The sequence below is a fragment of the Coregonus lavaretus genome (genome assembly GCF_964263955.1).
Source record: "Coregonus lavaretus genome assembly, chromosome: 3".
NCBI classification, from domain to species: Eukaryota; Metazoa; Chordata; class Actinopteri; order Salmoniformes; family Salmonidae; genus Coregonus; species Coregonus lavaretus.
Genome location: NC_139990.1, coordinates 19486492 through 19505691, shown reverse-complemented (window position 1 = coordinate 19505691; position 19200 = coordinate 19486492). Strand labels below are relative to the sequence as shown.

General features: G+C 43.9%; 1 protein-coding gene across 1 annotated transcript in view; it reads left to right on the top strand.

Annotated features, from left to right (window-relative positions):
- Nucleotides 1-428: 428 nt before the first annotated feature.
- Nucleotides 429-19200, top strand: part of LOC311122784 (ras/Rap GTPase-activating protein SynGAP-like) — a gene marked incomplete at its 3' end in the record, with an annotated part of 64687 nt that continues 45915 nt past the window's right edge. The window contains exons 1-2 of the mRNA XM_084158103.1: nt 429-557; nt 5500-5617. Of these exons, the coding sequence (XP_084014229.1) occupies nt 516-557; nt 5500-5617 (160 nt within the window). The 5' untranslated portion in view covers nt 429-515. The remainder of the gene's footprint in view (nt 558-5499; nt 5618-19200) is intronic.

Here is a 19200-nt window from a genome sequence, read left to right as displayed (position 1 = left end):
AAGAGGATTAGCTGTTTGTATCGGTAACTTGCCAGTAAACAAGCAACTTATTATATAGAAGATTATATATTATAAGTAATCCTTGTCCGAGCCAGAACAGCCCACAGGGTCAGGAGCCAGTCTCTGTCTCTCTCTTTCTTTGTCAAAAGACACAACTGTCTTTCTATCTCATGGAAGTTTCTGAATTGAGGACAGATCATTTTTATTTTTAGGACAATCAGTAGACCTGATTGCCAACTCTATTTATAACAAGTAAAAAATGGAAGCTCTGCTGCTACCTCCTGGAGGAAAATGTTTTTTGTTTTTTTCTGCCACTGCCACTCTGCCACTGTCAACTGTCCTATTGATCCTAGCTGTTGTGCTGTTTTTTGTATTTTTATTTTAAAAAAGTTAATGAACTAATTCCTTTTATTTCATTCAAAGATGGAAGGTGTGCCTCCCCGTTGTCCTCGCGGCCCCAGACCCCTTCCAATGGCCTGGCTTATGATCCCCCCGGTTGGAACCTACGTCACTCGATGAGAACCGGCAGTCAGCGCTACATGTTTGACCAGGAGGAGGTAGGATGAATACCTCCATCTTGTTCACCAGAGACAAGCACATGCAGGACATGGCAGACAACCACAGTCCTGCTGACTTTCATTTCTCCCTAGCTCTTAATTGGTCGGTGAATGTATTTGATTGACTAGAGTCCACCTGATGGGTTGAGAGTCCACATTGATCTTTGATGTATTTACCTTCAGGTACAGTGCATTCGGAAAGTATTCAGACCCCTTGACTTTTTCCACATTTTGTTACGTTACAGCCTTATTCTAAAATTGATTAAATAAATGTTTTTCCTCATCAATCTACACACAATACCCCATAATGACAAAGTGAAAACAAGATTTTAGAAATGTTTGCAAATGTATTACAAATAAAAAACAGAAATACCTTATTTACGAAAGTATTCAGACACTTGCTATGAGACTCGAAATTGTGCTCAGGTGCATCCTGTTTTCATTGATCACCCTTGAGATGTTTCTACAACTTGATTGGAGTCCACCTGTGGAGAATCCAATTGATTGGACGTGATTTGGAAAGATACACACCTGTCTATATAAGGTCCCACAGTTGACAGTGCATGTCAGAGCAAAACCCAAGCCATAAGGTTGAAGGAATTGTCCGTAGAGCTCAGAGACAGGATTGTGTCGAGGCACAGATCTGGGGAAGGGAAACTAAACATTTCTGCAGCATTGAAGGTCCCCAAGAACACAGTGGCCTCCATCATTCTTAAATGGAAATAGTTTTCAACCACCAAGACTCTTCCTAGAGCTGGTCGCCTGGCCAAACTGAGCAATCGGGGGAGAAGGGCCTTGGTCAGGGAGGTGACCAAGAACCCGATGGTCACTATGACAGAGCTCCAGAGTTCCTCTGTGGAGATGGGAGAACCTTCCAGAAGGACAACCATCTCTGCAGCACTCCACCAATCAGGCCTTTATGGTAGAGTGGCCAGACCGTGCCTCAGTAAAAGACACATGACATCCCACTTGGAGTTTGCCAAAAGGCACCTAAAGGACTCTCAGACCATGAGAAACAAGATTCTCTGGTCTGATGAAACCAAGATTGAACTCTTTGGCCTGAATGCCAAGCGTCACGTCTGGAGGAAACCTGGCACCATCCCTATGGTGAAGCATGGTGGTGGCAGCATCATGCTGTGGGGATGTTTTTCAGCGGCAGGGACTGGGAGACTAGTCAGGACTGAGGGAAAGATGAATGGAGTAAAGTACAGAGAGATCCTTGAGGAAAGCTTACTCGAGAGCACTCAGGACCTCAGTCTGGGACGAAGGTTTACCTTCCAACAGGACAACGACCCTAAGCACACAGCCAAGACAACACAGGACTGGCTTCGGGACAAGTCTCTGAATGTCCTTGAGTAGCCCAGCCAGAGTCCGGACTTGAACCCGATCTAACATCTCTGGAGAGACCTGAAAATAGCTGTGCAGCAACGCTCCCCATCCAACCTGACAGAGCTTGAGAGGATCTGCAGAGAAGAATGGGAGAAACTCCCCAAATACAGGTGTGCCAAGCTTGTAGCGTCATACCCAAGAAGACTCGAGGCTGTAATCGCTGCCAAAGGTGATTCGACAAAGTACTGAGTAAAGGGTCTGAATACTTATGTAAATGTGATATTTCCGTTTTTTGTTTGTAATACATTTGCAAAAATTTCTAAAAACCTGTTTTTGCTTCATCATTATGGGGTATAGTGTGTAGATTGATGAGGAAAAAAGCTATTTAATCAATTTTAAAATAAGGCTGTAATGTAACAATGTGGAAAAAGTGAAATGGTCTGAATACTTTCCGAATGCACTGTATTTCGGTAGGGTGCACTAGGTTAACACACCTAACCCCTGTTTGGATTGGAGTGTTGTCCCTAACCAATAAAGGTACCGTTTAGATCATTTGAGTATCCAGGCTAGGCCCTACTTTATTCTGTTACTGAACTTTCAGGGCCAAACCCTATTAAAGTTGATGTGCTTAAACTTTATAACACTACTAGAGAGTCCGTACACCAGGCTACCTAGGTTTTTATCAGTCTCCGATTGATTGAGAGACAGGGGCGAAAAACAAGGTACCACAGTGGGCAGCTAATACAGGTTGTATTGAATGTGGTGTCGTATGAGCAGCCCAATTCTGATATTTTTCCAGCACTAATTGTCTTTTATCTTTTGACCTATCACATCAGAGCTCATGCAGAGCTGGTCTGATTTATCAAAATACCTTTTAGTGAAAAAAAGATCAGAATTGGCTGTGTGTGTAAACGCAGCCATAGAGATGTACATCCACATCATATCCCTAGCGCTGTTTAATTATTCAATTATGTTTCTATTAAGTTCTATATGATTCCATTAGGTCCAAGTGGGGGTTATTGAATTATTTAGTTAATAAGAGGTGTCTCATCAAGTGGGTGTGAGCAGATTTAAGGAATAGCTAGTGTAAAGAACAGCAAGCATGTTATTGTATGATACCATTTTGTTTTCTTTTTTTTCTTTTTTTTCTTTCCCCCACTTGAATACTCCTATTTTACAGCCCATATATGGACTGATGCTGGAAATTAGTACAAGCTAACACATTGATGATTCAATGCAATGTACCAGTGTTTTATTAGTTCCAAGTAGGAAAGTGGAAGTGAGCAGATTTATGGAATAAAGTCATTAATTTAAAAAGTAACTAATTGAAAAGATAAATACATTTCCACTCTGGGTAGATGCAGCTTGATACATCACTTCAATAACAGAGCAGCCCACATGTGAGAGCTGATGTCCCAAAACTAGCCACTGGAGAGAGACATTATTCAACAATACAATGAGGTATCCCAAAATAATCGTTCCACTTATTAATTTGATATGGCAGGTACTCTTGCAAAGACCCCCTAGTCCTCCAAAAAGTGTCAGGGAGACACTTTTTTATTGTAAATTGAACCTGATATGATTGTAATCATACACAGGTGGTTCATGTAAATTGTTTGAGGGTTAGGGTTTTCTACGAAAATGAGAGGAATTCCTCTACTTATGTAACCTTTTCCTTTAGTGTGTATCTGGATGGGATGGGGGATGAAATTCATCTATTGATCTGAGAACATAGTGTACAAGCATTTATTATAGTTCATTATTAATTATAGTCATACAAAACATCCCCAATATGTGTTTTACTCACTGCACGTACTGGGGTAGTGCATAAAAAAAAAAAAGTGCAATACTAAGTATTAAGTCAGTTGGGATGTCAATTTGTCATTGCTAACGTTACCTGAGCTCCAGTTTTTGTGTTTTCTGCTATTTACTATGGCACAGTATCACAATGCCAATGTCATTTCTCTCGCTCTAAACTTCAGCACTTTCTGGTGATGCAGTTACCAGTGCTGGCTCACGTCACCTGTCTGGGGAAATAATTGTGGGAGAAGCTATTTCGGACCACACACGCTTGTCCTTTCACTGTCCCTTAGCCAAGGGCTCTTTGCCCCAGCTAACAGCAGAACCCACTAAATATAATGTACAGTAGCTCTCCAAGTTCATTGAGGTCGTGCTGAGCCATCTACTTTTCTCTCTGTGGTATTTCATGATGTCAAACAACTATATATAGTAAAATGAACTCAATGCAATATGTGGGATGGAATATTTTAATTAATTTTAATTACTATTTCAACGAGTTAGAGAATCAACAAAGCTAGCGTTTACAGAGAGCATATGGGACATAAGAATGGCTCACAAGTGAAATAATATGACACTTAATACAGTATGTGCGACATGGTTTTGGAAGTCACAGTAACCTAAAGTATATGATAAATTAGAGACAAGGTCAACAGGACTGATATTAAAGAGATATTTGCATCTCTGAAGTGTACATAGTTGTTAAAGTGACTTGAGTTGCCTCCGCTCTCACGATTTCACAATTGGAAATGACATAAGACTGATGGTTAGCAATACAATGTAATACAATACAAAACATTAAATACAATACAAAAAACATTAAATACAATACAAACATTAAAGCTATGGTCTGGGATTTGGAAAGCTGTTCAATGGTCATTTAAATTGTCATTTAAATGAATGGATATTTATTTACCCATTGATTCCTAAAGAATATAACTTATACATGCATCATGAGCTTAGCACAACCTCCTTTCTATATAATAACCCAAATAAGGTTTGTTTACAAGCAACAAAAATATAAACAAACAATGTATATTTTCTAAATGTGTAAAATGATAATGTGGATGTCACAGACTCTCAAGAGTCTGTGCTGTTTAAGAATTTGAGAGGGGTTACACTTTCCTATCCCCATCCCTCAGCTGTATACCAATACAAGTGGCAGTTTATTGTTTTATTAAATACCAGAATGTAGCTTTAATGCCAACCTTCTATTCACTTTGTTAACTATTTGTTTCACATAGAGACAAAGTGCTTCTGGGTAAGGCTTTGCGTGTTGAAAAGCAATTTCACCTCTCACCTCTGTTAACCACATTGGGAATGTGTTGTGCTAGCCTTTACTTTAAGTGTGGGTGGAAAATGCCCCTGGTTCTTGAGAGATTCAACTCTCAAAGGTCTGGATTTCAGTAGGGGAGGTTTTCAGTTCTTTGCTTTATTATGTTAAATACACATATCAAGTCATATGAAGGTAACTCTGAAACATTTACACCAGTGAAATTGACATAAAAAAATTAAAAAAAGAATGTAGCTGTGTTACACAACTAACGTTTTCTTATACAGTATATGCTCTGGTTTGATATGATCATTTAGCATAAATTAAATTATCCATAGTTTAAGATCCTGTGCAATCACTTTTTTATTACAGGACAACAGATAAACAAAGTGAGGCTTTAGTGCCCAACACAAGTGATTTATACAGTATGTAGGGGAAGTGCTAGGAGGAGCGATGGTCAGGCGTGGAGTGACCAAGGTACAATCTGAAGAGATGGGTATTCAGCCTGACCTTGACCTCTCTGACCCCCTGTTCCTACCGTAGGTTCACCCTTTACTGATGCAAGAGCGTCGCTCAGGCTCTCAGCGCAGTGAGCGCACCAAGCTGCTCCGAAGGACAGTCAGTGTGCCGGTGGAGGGGAGACATCAACACCCCGAGATAGGTATGTAGAACCCATACCGAAAAGATTTGTACTGGATTACAAAGTGCAAACCATGTAAGTGCATTGCAGTTCAATAGCGCCAATTCAAAAAAATAGTTTTTTATTTTTCTGGATATCTGCAAGCTCTGGTTTGGTAAATGCATCCTTGCAGTTCCCAAGCCATAGTATTTGTTGGAGTCGATTTAAATACACCACTATGAAAGTATACTGTTGGTTACCCTTCTTATTTGCACTCCTTCTCTGTGCCTTTTTATGTGTCAATGAAATCAAATGATATGTTATAAACCCTCAGTAGCACACATTCATGGTCACACCTTAAATACAGTAAATAAGAAGTGCCCACTTGCAGTTTAAGGCCAAGTAATGTAGTCTTTGACCGTATTGGTATTTGTCAGCTTCAAAATATTAGAAGTATTTTTTATTATACTACTGGTTCACAAATTGGTTCTATTTGTATTCAAATGGCACCATGAAACAAGCTAAGGGGGCGGCGTTCCCTGATGGCTGGCATGTATACCATACTATTATACAGAGATGAAGACATGCGTATGGATAACAATCATTTAATGATTTTCATTAACAGAATAAAGTACCTATGATTGTGTCTCTAATAATATATCTATTGGCTTTGTTGATACATTTGTTAACACTTTGTTACCTGTACATTAGTTGGTGGGTCGTTGCACCAATTCAGTGCCTTTTGAGATGTGAACTTGGTGAAGAAGAAATATGATTTCATCTCATTTTAACATTCTGTCATAAAAGAGCACATGTTCAGCTTAATAAAAAACATGTTTACCATCTCAAGAGGTTAAATAAAAAAATCACTATAGTAAGTGCCTATTAAGTGCCAAATAAAGTAACAGGGTTGACAATTTCATCTTAAATCAGCCATAAATCCCCTTCTGACAGGACAAATAGAAGCTTGTTGTGTGCAACAGCGAGGGGCAGTTGAATGCAAGCTTAAACAAATGTTTTATTGTTAAAACATTTCTAGCCTGTCTATCTATGCTGTCTATCTATGGGTAACATGGTTGACATGTTATGCTTGACCCATTCAGTTTTCCACCACAAAACACCAGAAAATTGCCAAAAATAGTAGAACCAGCTCACCTGCTTTTACACTATTATTTACCTATTAGATGTTCAATGTGTCTTTGGAAACAAATATTTCAAAAGGAATATGTTCACCATATTAAAATGAGGGTTCAGTTCACGTAACAGGGTTGACCTTAAAATGAGGGACAGATGTAAATTAATCACTAATCACATGAAATAAATAATAATCTTCAGAAATTACTTTGTCAAAGCAACAAAATAACTAGGGCTTTACAATGATGGTGAACTTTGAGAAATGTCAGGGTTAAGCGGGTTAAATCTTCCTGGAAGTCACAGAGGGTGCATGGAGGGACATTTCAAAATGTTTGCACTTTAGCTAATCTGATTTATTGAATTATCCATATGGTCTATATTAAAGGGCACTTCTTTGATTTATACAGGCTTTTAAAATTCAATATTGGTGCACAATTTCTACTTAAAATATCAAAGGGATGCAAAAGGCACTCATTTCAAGAAATGACCCTGGCACATTTGTATATTCTTAATTAGAGATATTTGTAAAAAGGTTTTCAGATTTGTCTCTAGTGCCCCATGGAATTGGCTGATGGTGGTAATGTACAATTATGATCATTAACACTTTTTCTAATTCAACAGTATTTTGAAGTGGGTTTCACAGTGGGACTGCAATATGTAATCATATAATTACTGATGGAGGGAATAAGTACTTTTTCCATATCAACAATTAATGCTGGCTACTTTATTAGTGGTTCACAAATTGGTTCACAAATTATTCACCTTTAATTGTCCTATTATTCTATGTATATTAAATGCATTTGGCTGTCAGTGTCACGTTCATTTATAGACGGGACGGACCAAGGCGCAGCGTGATAAGCATACATGTTTATTTAAACGAATAAACACACGACAAAACAACAAACGAAACGTGACGTGAAGTGACGTGACGTCCAAGGTAGCACACAAACAACATACCTTACACAGAACAAGATCCCACAACCCACTAGTGCCAATAGGCTACCTAAGTATGGTCCCCAATCAGAGACAACGAGCAACAGCTGCCTCTGATTGGGAACCACACAGGCCAACATAGATCTATACATACTAGATCCAAACCTAGAAAAGAACACATAGGAACATACACAACAAGGAAAATCACACCCTGACTCAACAAATAAGAGTCCTCAGAGTCAGGGCGTGACAGTACCCCCCCCCCCCCCAAAGGTGCGGACTCCGACCGCACAACATAAACATAACAGGGTAGGGGCCGGGTGGGCATTCCGCCTCGGAGGCGGATCCGGCTCAGGGCGTGACCACCACTTACTCTCCACCTCCCTGTTGCGCCCCTGGTCTGGTCTGGACCTCGGCGCGCTGCTTCCCCTCTCCTTCCTCCCACGAAGTACCAAGCCCTGTCTGGACCCTGGTGTGGGAGACCCCGAACCTGGAGAGGGGCTGACGTCTGGGTCTGGACTGGAACCGCTGACTGGAGCTGGACCCGACGACGGTGGAGTGAACTGCTCTGGCTCCGGAGTGGAGCCGCTGACCGGAGCTGGATCAGGCACCGGTGGAGCGGACTACTCTGGCTCCGGAGTGGAGCCGCTGACCGGAGCTGGACTTGACCCCAGTGGAGCGGATTGCTCTGGCTCCGGAGTGGAGCCGCTGACCGGAGCTGGATCAGGCACCGGTGGAGCGGACTGCTCTGGCTCCGGAGTGGATCCGCTGACCGGAGCTGGACTGGACCCCGGTGGAGCGGATTACTCTGGCTCCGGAGTGGAGCCGCTGACCGGAGCTGGATTAGGCACCGGTGGAGCGGACTGCACTGGCTCCGGAGTGGAGCCGCTGACCGGAGCTGGACTAGACCCCGGTGGAGCGGATTTCTCTGGCTCCGGAGTGGAGCCGCTGACTGGAGCTGGATCAGGCACCGGTGGAGCGGACTGCTCTGGCTCCGGAGTGGATCCGCTGACCGGAGCAGGACTGGACCCCGGTGGAGTGGATTGCTCTGGCTCCGGAGTGGAACCGCTGACCGGAGCTGGACTGGACCCCGGTGGAGCGGATTGCTCTGGCTCCGGAGTGGAGCAGCTGACCGGTGCCGGACCAGGCACTGGTGGAATAAGGCACGGGCCGTGCCGGACTGGACACACGCACCACTGGCCTGGTGCGGGGTGCAGGAACGGGCCGGACCGGGCTGACGACGCACACCACTGGCTTGGTGCGGGGAGCAGGAACGGGACGTACTGGACTGGCGACGCGCACCACTGGCCTGGTGCGGGGAGCAGGAACAGGCCGGGCCGGGCTTGCGACGCGCACCACTGGCTTGGTGCGAGGAGCAGGAACAGGCCGGACCGGGCTGGCGACGCGCACCACTGGCTTGGTGCGAGGGACAGGAACAGGCCGGACCGGGCTGGCGACGCGCACCACTGGCTTGGTGCGAGGGACAGGAACAGGCCGGACCGGGCTGGCGACGCGCACCACTGGCTTGGTGCGAGGGACAGGAACAGGCCGGACCGGGCTGGCGACGCGCACCACTGGCTTGGTGCGAGGGGCAGGAACAGGCCGGGCCGGGCTGGCGACGCGCACCACTGGCTTGGTGCGAGGGTCAGGAACAGGCCGGGCCGGCGACGCGCACCACTGGCTTGGTGCGGGGAGCTGGAACAGGCCGTACCGGGCTGGCGACGCGCACCACTGGCTTGGTGCGGGGAGCAGGAATTGGCCGGACCGGGCTGACGACGCACACCACTGGCTTGGTGCGGGGAGCAGGAACGGGACGTACTGGACTGGCGACGCGCAGCACTGGCCTGGTGCGGGGAGCAGGAACAGGCCGGGCCGGGCTTGCGACGCGCACCACTGGCTTGGTGCGAGGAGCAGGAACAGGCCGGACCGGGCTGGTGACGCGCACCACTGGCTTGGTGCGAGGGACAGGAACAGGCCGGACCGGGCTGGCGACGCGCACCACTGGCTTGGTGCGAGGGACAGGAACAGGCCGGACCGGGCTGGCGACGCGCACCACTGGCTTGGTGCGAGGGACAGGAACAGGCCGGACCGGGCTGGCGACGCGCACCACTGGCTTGGTGCGAGGGGCAGGAACAGGCCGGGCCGAGCTGGCGACGCGCACCACTGGCTTGGTGCGAGGGTCAGGAACAGGCCGGGCCGGCGACGCGCACCACTGGCTTGGTGCGGGGAGCTGGAACAGGCCGTACCGGGCTGGCGACGCGCACCACTGGCTTGGTGCGGGGAGCAGGAATTGGCCGGACCGGGCTGGCGACGCGCACCACTGGCTTGATGCGAGGAGCAGGAACGGACCGAACCGTACTGGGAACACACACCACTGGCTTAGTGCGGGAAGCACGAACGGGTCGGGCCGTACTGGGAACACGCACCACTGGCTTAGTGCGGGGAGCAGGAACGGGCCGGACCGGACTGGCGACACGCACCACTTGCTTGGTGCAAGGAGCGGGACTGGGTTCCTTTATAAACCCCCGCTCCTTCTGCTTCCTAACCAGCTCCTTTCGCCGTGTCTCTACACTCTCCTTCTCCCTTATAGCCTCCTGTAGCGCCTCCCTCTGACCTAATAACTCCTGCTCCCTCTGAACCAATAGCCCCCGTATCCTGGTGGCCTCCTCTCCTAACCTGCAGATCCACCCTGTCGCTGCCTCCTGCTGCCTCGTCGTCCACACCGTGTGCCCCCTCCCAAAATGTTCTTGGGGTTGCCTCTCGGGTCTCCGTCGTCGGCACTCCTCTTCCCGTGAGGACTCCTCCGGGAGCCCCCACGAGTTAGGGAACAGACACTCGTCGTCGTCGTCATCCTCCGACTCCTCAGTGTAGTACTGTTCCCACTCCTCTTCCCAAGGTCGTAGGGACCCAATCCGAAACCCAGCCGGGTGCAGTGGTCGGGGCTCTTCTCTATCGCTCCCCGACCACCCCTTTAGACCCCCCAAAAATGTTTATTGGGGCTGCTTCTCGGGCCTCCTCCTCGGCCGGCTTCCGTGTTGCCGTCGTTCCTCTCCTGCCTGGGCATTTACCTTCGCCCATGGCCCTTTCCCCGCGAATATCTCCTCCCATGACCACCATTTGCCCACCTGTGACATCGCTATACGCTCTTCCTGGGCACGCTGCTTGGTCCTCGTTTGGTGGGATCTTCTGTCACGTTCGTTTATAGACCGGACGGACCAAGGCGCAGCGTGATAAGCATACATGTTTATTTAAACGAATAAACACACGACAAAACAACAAACGAAACGTGAAGTCCAAGGTAGCACACAAACAACATACCTTACACGGAACAAGATCCCACAACCCACTAGTGCCAATAGGCTACCTAAGTATGGTCCCCAATCAGAGACAACGAGCAACAGCTGCCTCTGATTGGGAACCACACAGGCCAACATAGATCTATACATACTAGATCCAAACCTAGAAAATAACACATAGGAACATACACAACAAGGAAAATCACAACCTGACTCAACAAATAAGAGTCCTCAGAGTTAGGGCGTGACAGTCAGCTAAATGTTTTTTGTTAAACACACAGCTTCTGAAATTACCTAACACGATCTGTATCCAGAGTCCCAAGTAAACAAACTAAGACGTGACATGGGAACCACGACCATGCATGTTATTCCAATGTGACTACAGTGTGCCTAATTTTTACCCAAATTAAAACCACAACGCAATTATTTGGTTCACAGTTTTGCTGATTTCACAATGAATTGGCATTCACCAACAACAAACTAAGCATTGGACAGGTCAGTGCCCAGTAGGAGGACATTCAGTTCTGCCTTAAATGGAGCTTAGCAGTTGGTGATGGAGTGAAAAGTGTATATTTTGCATTATGATGTTATAATCTGGTTATCTGACCAGATAACCGAAATATGAGCTCTTTCCCATGACATCTCGATGTTGTAGTAAAAAAATACATATTTATCTGGTTATAATCAGTAGAAAACAAGTTTACAACCATTATGACATCATATGCCACATTTTGCCAAATGGGTACTGACTACTAACTGCTAGGTTGATGCTGCAGGTATATACTGGATGAAACCATAACCACCCATTCAATATAAATGTAAGAGTTTAGTTATTATTTGAAGTTGTTGATTCAGGCCTTTGAACATTTGGTCCCCTGATCCTGCTATGAAATGGAAGCAAAATGCTGGTATGTCATTATGACTGTAGGCATAGTAGCCCTATAGACAAATTACTTGCTTGTATCTCTATGTTCTTTTCTTCAAGGACAATGGAATTCCACCCTCTTTTCATATTTCTAACACTTCATTTAGACAGCATAGAAACAGAGGGGGAGACAGGACAGGAGGAGACGAGAAAGGCAGATGCAGGGATTTAACCCTCAACCTTCTTGGCTCTAATAACGAAGGTGTAAGGAAATGCAACCACTCAACCATACATATGCCTGCATCTCCTACTTATTAACATGCACACGCAAACACACACACACACATACAAAGTATTTGATCCCCTGCTGATTTTGTACGTTTGCCCACAGACAAAGAAATGATCAGTCTATAATTTTAATGGTAGGTTTATTTGAACAGTGAGAGACAGAATAACAACAGAAAAACGCATGTCAAAAATGTTATAAATTGATTTGCATTCTATTGAGGGAAATAAGTATTTGACCCCTCTGCAAAACATGACTTAGTACTTGGTGGCAAAACCCTTGTTGGCAATCACAGAGGTCAGACGTTTCTTGTAGTTGGCCACCAGGTTTGCACACATCTCAGGAGGGATTTTGTCCCACTCCTCTTTACAGATCTTCTCTAAGTCATTAAGGTTTCGAGGCTGACGTTTGGCAACTCGAACCTTCAGCTCCCTACACAGATTTTCTATGGGATTAAGGTCTGGAGACTGGCTAGGCCACTCCAGCACCTTAATGTGCTTCTTCTTGAGCCACTCCTTTGTTGCCTTGGCCGTGTGTTTTGGGTCATTGTCATGCTGGAATACCCATCCACTACCCTTTTTCAATGCCCTGGCTGAGGGAAGGAGGTTCTCACCCAAGATTTGACGGTACATGGCCCCGTCCATCGTCCCTTTGATGCGGTGAAGTTGTCCTGTCCCCTTAGCAGAAAAACACCCCCAAAGCATAATGTTTCCACCTCCATGTTTGACGGTGGGGATGGTGTTCTTGGGGTCATAGGCAGCATTCCTCCTCCTCCAAACACGGCGAGTTGAGTTGATGCCAAAGACCTCGATTTTGGTCTCATCTGACCACAACACTTTCACCCAGTTCTCCTCTGAATCATTCAGATGTTCATTGGCAAACTTCAGACGGGCCTGTATATGTGCTTTCTTGAGCAGGGGGACCTTGCGGGCACTGCAGGATTTCAGTCCTTCACGGCGTAGTGTGTTACCAATTGTTTTCTTGGTGACTATGGTCCCAGCTGCCTTGAGATCATTGACAAGATCCTCCCGTGTAGTTCTGGGCTAATTCCTCACCGTTGTCATGATCATTGCAACTCCACGAAGTGAGATCTTGCATGAAGCCCCAGGCCGAGGGAGATTGACAGTTATTTTGTGTTTCTTCCAATTGTGAATAATCGCACCAACTGTTGTCACCTTCTCACCAAGTTCTCACCTGTATAAAAGACACCTGGGAGCCAGAAATCTTTCTGATTGAGAGGGGTCAAATACTTATTTCCCTCATTAAAATGCAAATCAATTTATAATATTTTTGACATGAGTTTTTCTGGATTTTTTTGTTGTTATTCTGTCTCTCACTGTTCAAATAAACCTACCATTAAAATTATAGACTGATCATTTCTTTGTCAGTGGGCAAACATACATAATCAGCAGGGGATCAAATACTTTTTTACCCTCACTGTACACTACCAGTCAAAAGTTTGGACACACCTACTCATTCAATGGCTTTTCTTAATTTTTACTATTTTTTACATTGTATATTTTATATTTGAGATTCTTCAAAGTAGCCACCCTTTTCCTTGATGCTTTGCACACTCTTGTCATTCTCTCAACCAGCTTCATGAGGTAGTCACCTGGAATGCATTTCAATTAACAGGTGTGCCTTCTTACAAGTTAATTTGTGGAATATATTTCCTTCTTTATGCATTTGAGCCAATCAGTTGTGTTGTGACAAGGTAGGGGTTGTATACAGAAGATTTGGTAAAAGACCAAGTCCATATTATGGCAAGAACAGCTCAAATAAGCAAAGAGAAATGACAGTCCATCATTACTTTAAGACATGAAGGTCAGTCAATATGGAAAATGTCAAGAACTTTGAAAGTTTCTTGGAGTGCAGTCGCAAAAACCATCAAGCGCTATGATGAAACTGGCTCTCATGAGGACCGCCACAGGAATTAGAGTTACCAGCCTCAGAAATTGCAGCCTAAATAAATGCTTCACAGAGTTCAAGTCACAGACACATCTCAAGATCAACTGTTCAGAGGGGACTGTGTGAATCAGGCCTTCATGGTCGAATTGCTGCAAAGAAACCACTACTAAAAGACACCAATAATAAGAAGAGACCTGATTGGGCCAAGAAACACGAGCAATGGACATTAGACCAGTGAAAATGTGTACTTTGTGAGATGCAGTGTGGGTGAACGGATGATCTCCACATGTGTAGCTCCCACCGTAAAGCATGGAGGAGGAGGTGTTATGGTGTGGGGGTGCTTTGCTGGTGACACTGTCTGTGATTTATTTAGAATTCAAGGCACACTTAACCAGCATGGCTACCACAACATTCTGCACCGATACGCCATCCCAATCTGGTTTGGACTTAGTGGGACTATCATTTGTTTTTCAACAGGACAATGACCTAACACACCTCCAGGCTGTGTAACTGCTATTTGACCAAGAAGGAGAGTGATGGAGTGCTGCATCAGATTACCTGGCATCCACAATCCCCCGACCTCAACCCAATTGAGATGGTTTGGGATGAGTCGGACCGCAGAGTGAAGGACAAGCAGCCAACAAGTGCTCAGCATATGTGGGAACTCCTTCAAGACTGTTGGAAAAGCATTCCAGGTGAAGCTGGTTGAGAGAATGCCAAGAGTGTGCAAAGCTGTCATCAAGGCGAAGGATGGCTATTTGAAAAATCTCAAATGTCAAATATATTTTGATTTGTTTAACACTTTTTTTGGTTACTACATGATTCCATATGTGTTATTTCATAGTTTTTATGTCTTCACTATTATTCTACAATGTAGAAACTAGTAAAAATAAAGAGATCACTTGAATGAGTAGGTGTGTCCAAACTTTTGATCGGTACTTTATATATATAGTGCCTTCAGAAAGTATTCACACCTCTTGACTTTTTCCACAATTTGTTGTGTTACCGTCTGAATTTCAAGCGGATTAAATTTAGATTTTTTGTCACTGGCCTACACACAATACCCCATAATGTCAAAGTGGAATTATGTTTAAATTGTGTTTTTATTAATTAAAAATGAAAAGCTGAAATGTCTTGAGTCAATAAGTATTCAACCCCTTTGTAATAAATAAGTATACATTTGCTTAACAAGTCACATAATAAGTTGCATGGACTCACTCTCTGTGCAATAAAAGTGTTTAACATGATTTTGAATGACTACATCATCTCTGTGCCCCACACATACACTTATCTGTATGGTAACTCAGTCGAGCAGTACATTTCAAAACCAGATTCAACCACAAAGGTCAGGGAGAGTTTGTATATATATAGCTTTTTTTTCTCACCCATCTACACACACTACCCCATAATGACAAAGTGAAGAAATGTTTTTAAAAATGTTTGCAAATTCATTTAAAATAATTACAGAAATATCTTATATATACAGTGCATTCGGAAAGTATTCAGACCCCTTGACTTTTTCAACAACAAAAAAACTTTACAGCCTTATTCTAAAATGGATTAAATTAATGTATTTCCTCATCAATTCACACACAATACCTCATAATGACAAAGCGAAAACTGGTTTTTAGAAATGTTTGCAAATTTATTAGAAATAAAAAACAGAAACACCTTATTTTCATAAGTTTTCAGACCTTTTGCTACGAGACTCGAAATTGTGCTCAGGTACATCCTGTTTCCATTCATCATCCTTGAGATGTTTCAACAATTGGTGTCCACCTGTGGTCAATTCATTTGATTGGACATGATTTGGAAAGGCACACACCTGTTTATATAAGGTCCCACAGTTGACAGTGCATGTCAGAGCAAAAAGCAAGTCATGATGTCGAAGGAATTGTCTGTAGAGCTCCGAGACAGGATTGTGTCGAGGCACAGATCTGGGGAAGGGTGCCAAAAAATGTCTGCAGCATTGAAGGTCCCAAGAGCACAGTGGCCTCCATCATTCTTAAATGGAAGAAGTTTGGAACCACCAAGACACTTCCTAGAGCTGGCTGCCCGGCCAAACTGAGCAATTGGTGGAGAAGGGCCTTGGTCAGGGAGGTGACCAAGAACCCAATGGTCACTCTGTCAGAGCTCCAGAGTTCCTCTGTGGAGATGGGAGAACCTTTCAGAAGGACAACCATCTCTGCAGCACTCCACCAATCAGGCCTTTATGGTAGAGTGGCCAGACGGAAGCCATTCCTCAGTCAAAGGCACGACAGCCCGCTTGGAGTATGCCAAAAGGCACCTAAAGGACTCTCATACCATGAGAAACAAGATTCTCTGGGCAGATGAAACCATGATTGAACTCTCTGAATGCCAAGCGCCACATCTGAAGGAAACCTGGCACCATCCCTACGCTGAAGCATGGTGGTGGCCGCATCATGCTGTGGGGATGATTTTCAGCGGCAGGGACTGGGGGACTAGTCAGGATTGAGGGAAAGATGAACGGAGCAAAGCACAGAGAGATCCTTGATGAAAACCTGCTCCAGAGTACTCAGGACCTCTGACTGGGGAGAAGGTTCACCTTCCCACAGGACAACGACCCTAAGCACACAGCCAAGACAACGCAGGAGTGGCTTTGGGACAAGTCTCTGAATGTCCTTGAGTGGCCCAGCTAGAGCCCGGACTTGAACCCTAGCGACGCTCCCCATCCAACCTGACAGAGCTTGAGAGGATCTGCAGAGAAGAATTGGAGAAACTCCCCAAATACAGGTGTGCCAAGATTGTAGCGTCATACCCAAGAAGACTTGAGGCTGTAATCGCTGCCAAAGGTGCTCCAACAAAGTACTGGGTAAAGGGTCTGAATACTTATGTAAATGAGATATTTCCCAGGGGTTTTTATTTAGACATTTGCATAAAATGTCTAAAAACCTGTTATCGCTTTGTCAGTATGGGGTATTGTGTGTAGATTGATGAGGATCTTTATTTATTTAATCCATTTTAGAATAAGGCTGTACCATGACAGAATATGGAAAAAGTAAAGGGGTGTGAATACTTTCTGAATGCACTATATATATATATATATATATATATATATATATATATATATATATATATATATATATATATATATATACACACACACTACCGGTCAAAAGTTTTTGAACACCTACTCATTCAAGGGTTTTTCTCTATTTTTACTATTTTCTACATTGTAAACTATAAAATAACACATATGAAATCATGTAGTAACCAAAAAAGTGTTAAACAAATCAAAATATATATTATATTTGAGATTCTTCAAAAAGCCATCCTTTGCCTTGATAACAGCTTTGCACACTCTTGGCATTCTCTCAAACAGCTTCATGAAGTAGTCACCTGGAATGCATTTCAATTAACAGGTGTGCCTTCTTAAAAGTTAATTTGTGGAATTTCTTTCCTTCTTAATGCGTTTGAGCCAATCAGTTGTGTTGTGACAAGGTGTGGGGGTTATACAGAAGATAGCCCTATTTGGTAAAAGACCAAGTCCATATTATGGCAAGAACAGCTAAAATAAGCAAAGAGAAACGACAATCCATCATTACTTTAAGACATGAAGGTCAGTCAATACGGAAAATGTCAAGAACTTAAAAATGTTCTTCAAGTGCAGTCGCAAAAACCATCAAGCGCTATGATGAAACTGGCTCTCATGAGGTCCGCCACAGGAATGGAAGACCCAGAGTTTCCTCTGCTGCAGAGGATAAGTTCATTAGAGTTACCAGCCTCAGAAATTGCAGCCCAAATAAATGCTTCACAGAGTTCAAGTAACAGACACATCTCAACATCAACTGTTCAGAGTTGACTGTGTCAATCAGGGCTTCATGTTCGAATTGCTGCAAAGAAACCACTACTAAAGGACACCAATAAGAAGAAGAGACCAAGAAACATGAGCAATGGACATTAGACCAGTGGAAATTTGTCCTTTGGTCTGGGGTCCAAATTAGAGATTTTTGGTTCCCAACCAATGTGTTGCATGGAGGAGGAGGTGTTATGGTGTGGGGGTGCTTTGCTGGTGACTCTGTCTGTGATTTATTTAGAATTCACACTTAACCAGCATGGCTACCACAGCATTCTGCACCAATACGCCATCCCATCTGGTTTGGGCTTAGTGGGTCTATCATTTGTTTTTCAACAGGACAATGACCCAACACAACTCCAGGCTGTGTAAGGTCTATTTTACCAAGAAGGAGAGTGATGGAGTGCTGCATCAGATGACCTGGCCTCCACAATCTCCCGACCTCAACCAAATTGAGATGGTTTGGGATGAGTCGGACCGCAGAGTGAAGAAAAAGCAGCCAACAAGTACTCAGCATATGTGGGAACTCCTTCAAGACTGTTGGAAAAGCATTCCAAGTGAAGCTGGTTGAGAGAATGCCAAGAGTTTGCAAAGCTGTCATCAAGGCAAAGGGTGGGCATTCGAATAGTCTGTTTTAACACTTTTTTGGTTACTACATGATTCCACATGTGTTATTTCATAGTTTTGATGTCTTCCCTATTATTCTACAATGTAGAAAATAGTAAAAACAAAGAAAAACCCTTGAATGAGTAGGTGTTCTAAAACATTTGACCGGTAATATATATATATATATATATATATATATATATATATATATATATATATATATATATATATATATACAGTGGGGAGAACAAGTATTTGATACACTATTTGATACACTAACTTGTACCTATGATTTTGCAGGTTTTCCTACTTACAAAGCATGTAGAGGTCTTTAATTTTTATCATAGGTACACTTCAACTGTGAGAGAAGGAATCTAAAACAGAAATCCAGAAAATCACATTGTATGATTTTTAAGTAATTAATTTGCATTTTATTGCATGACATAAGTATTTGATCACCTACCAACCAGTAAGAATTCCGGCTCTCACAGACCTGTTAGTTTTTCTTTAAGAAGCCCTCCTGTTCTCCACTCATTACCTGTATTAACTGCACCTGTTTGAACTCGTTACCTGTATAAAAGACACCTGTCCACACACTCAATCAAACAGACTCCAACCTCTCCACAATGGCCAAGACCAGAGAACTGTGTAAGGACATCAGGGATAAAATTGTAGACCTGCACAAGGCTGGGATGGGCTACAGGACAATAGGCAAGCAGCTTGGTGAGAAGGCAACAACTATTGGCGCAATTATTAGAAAATGGAAGAAGTTCAAGATGA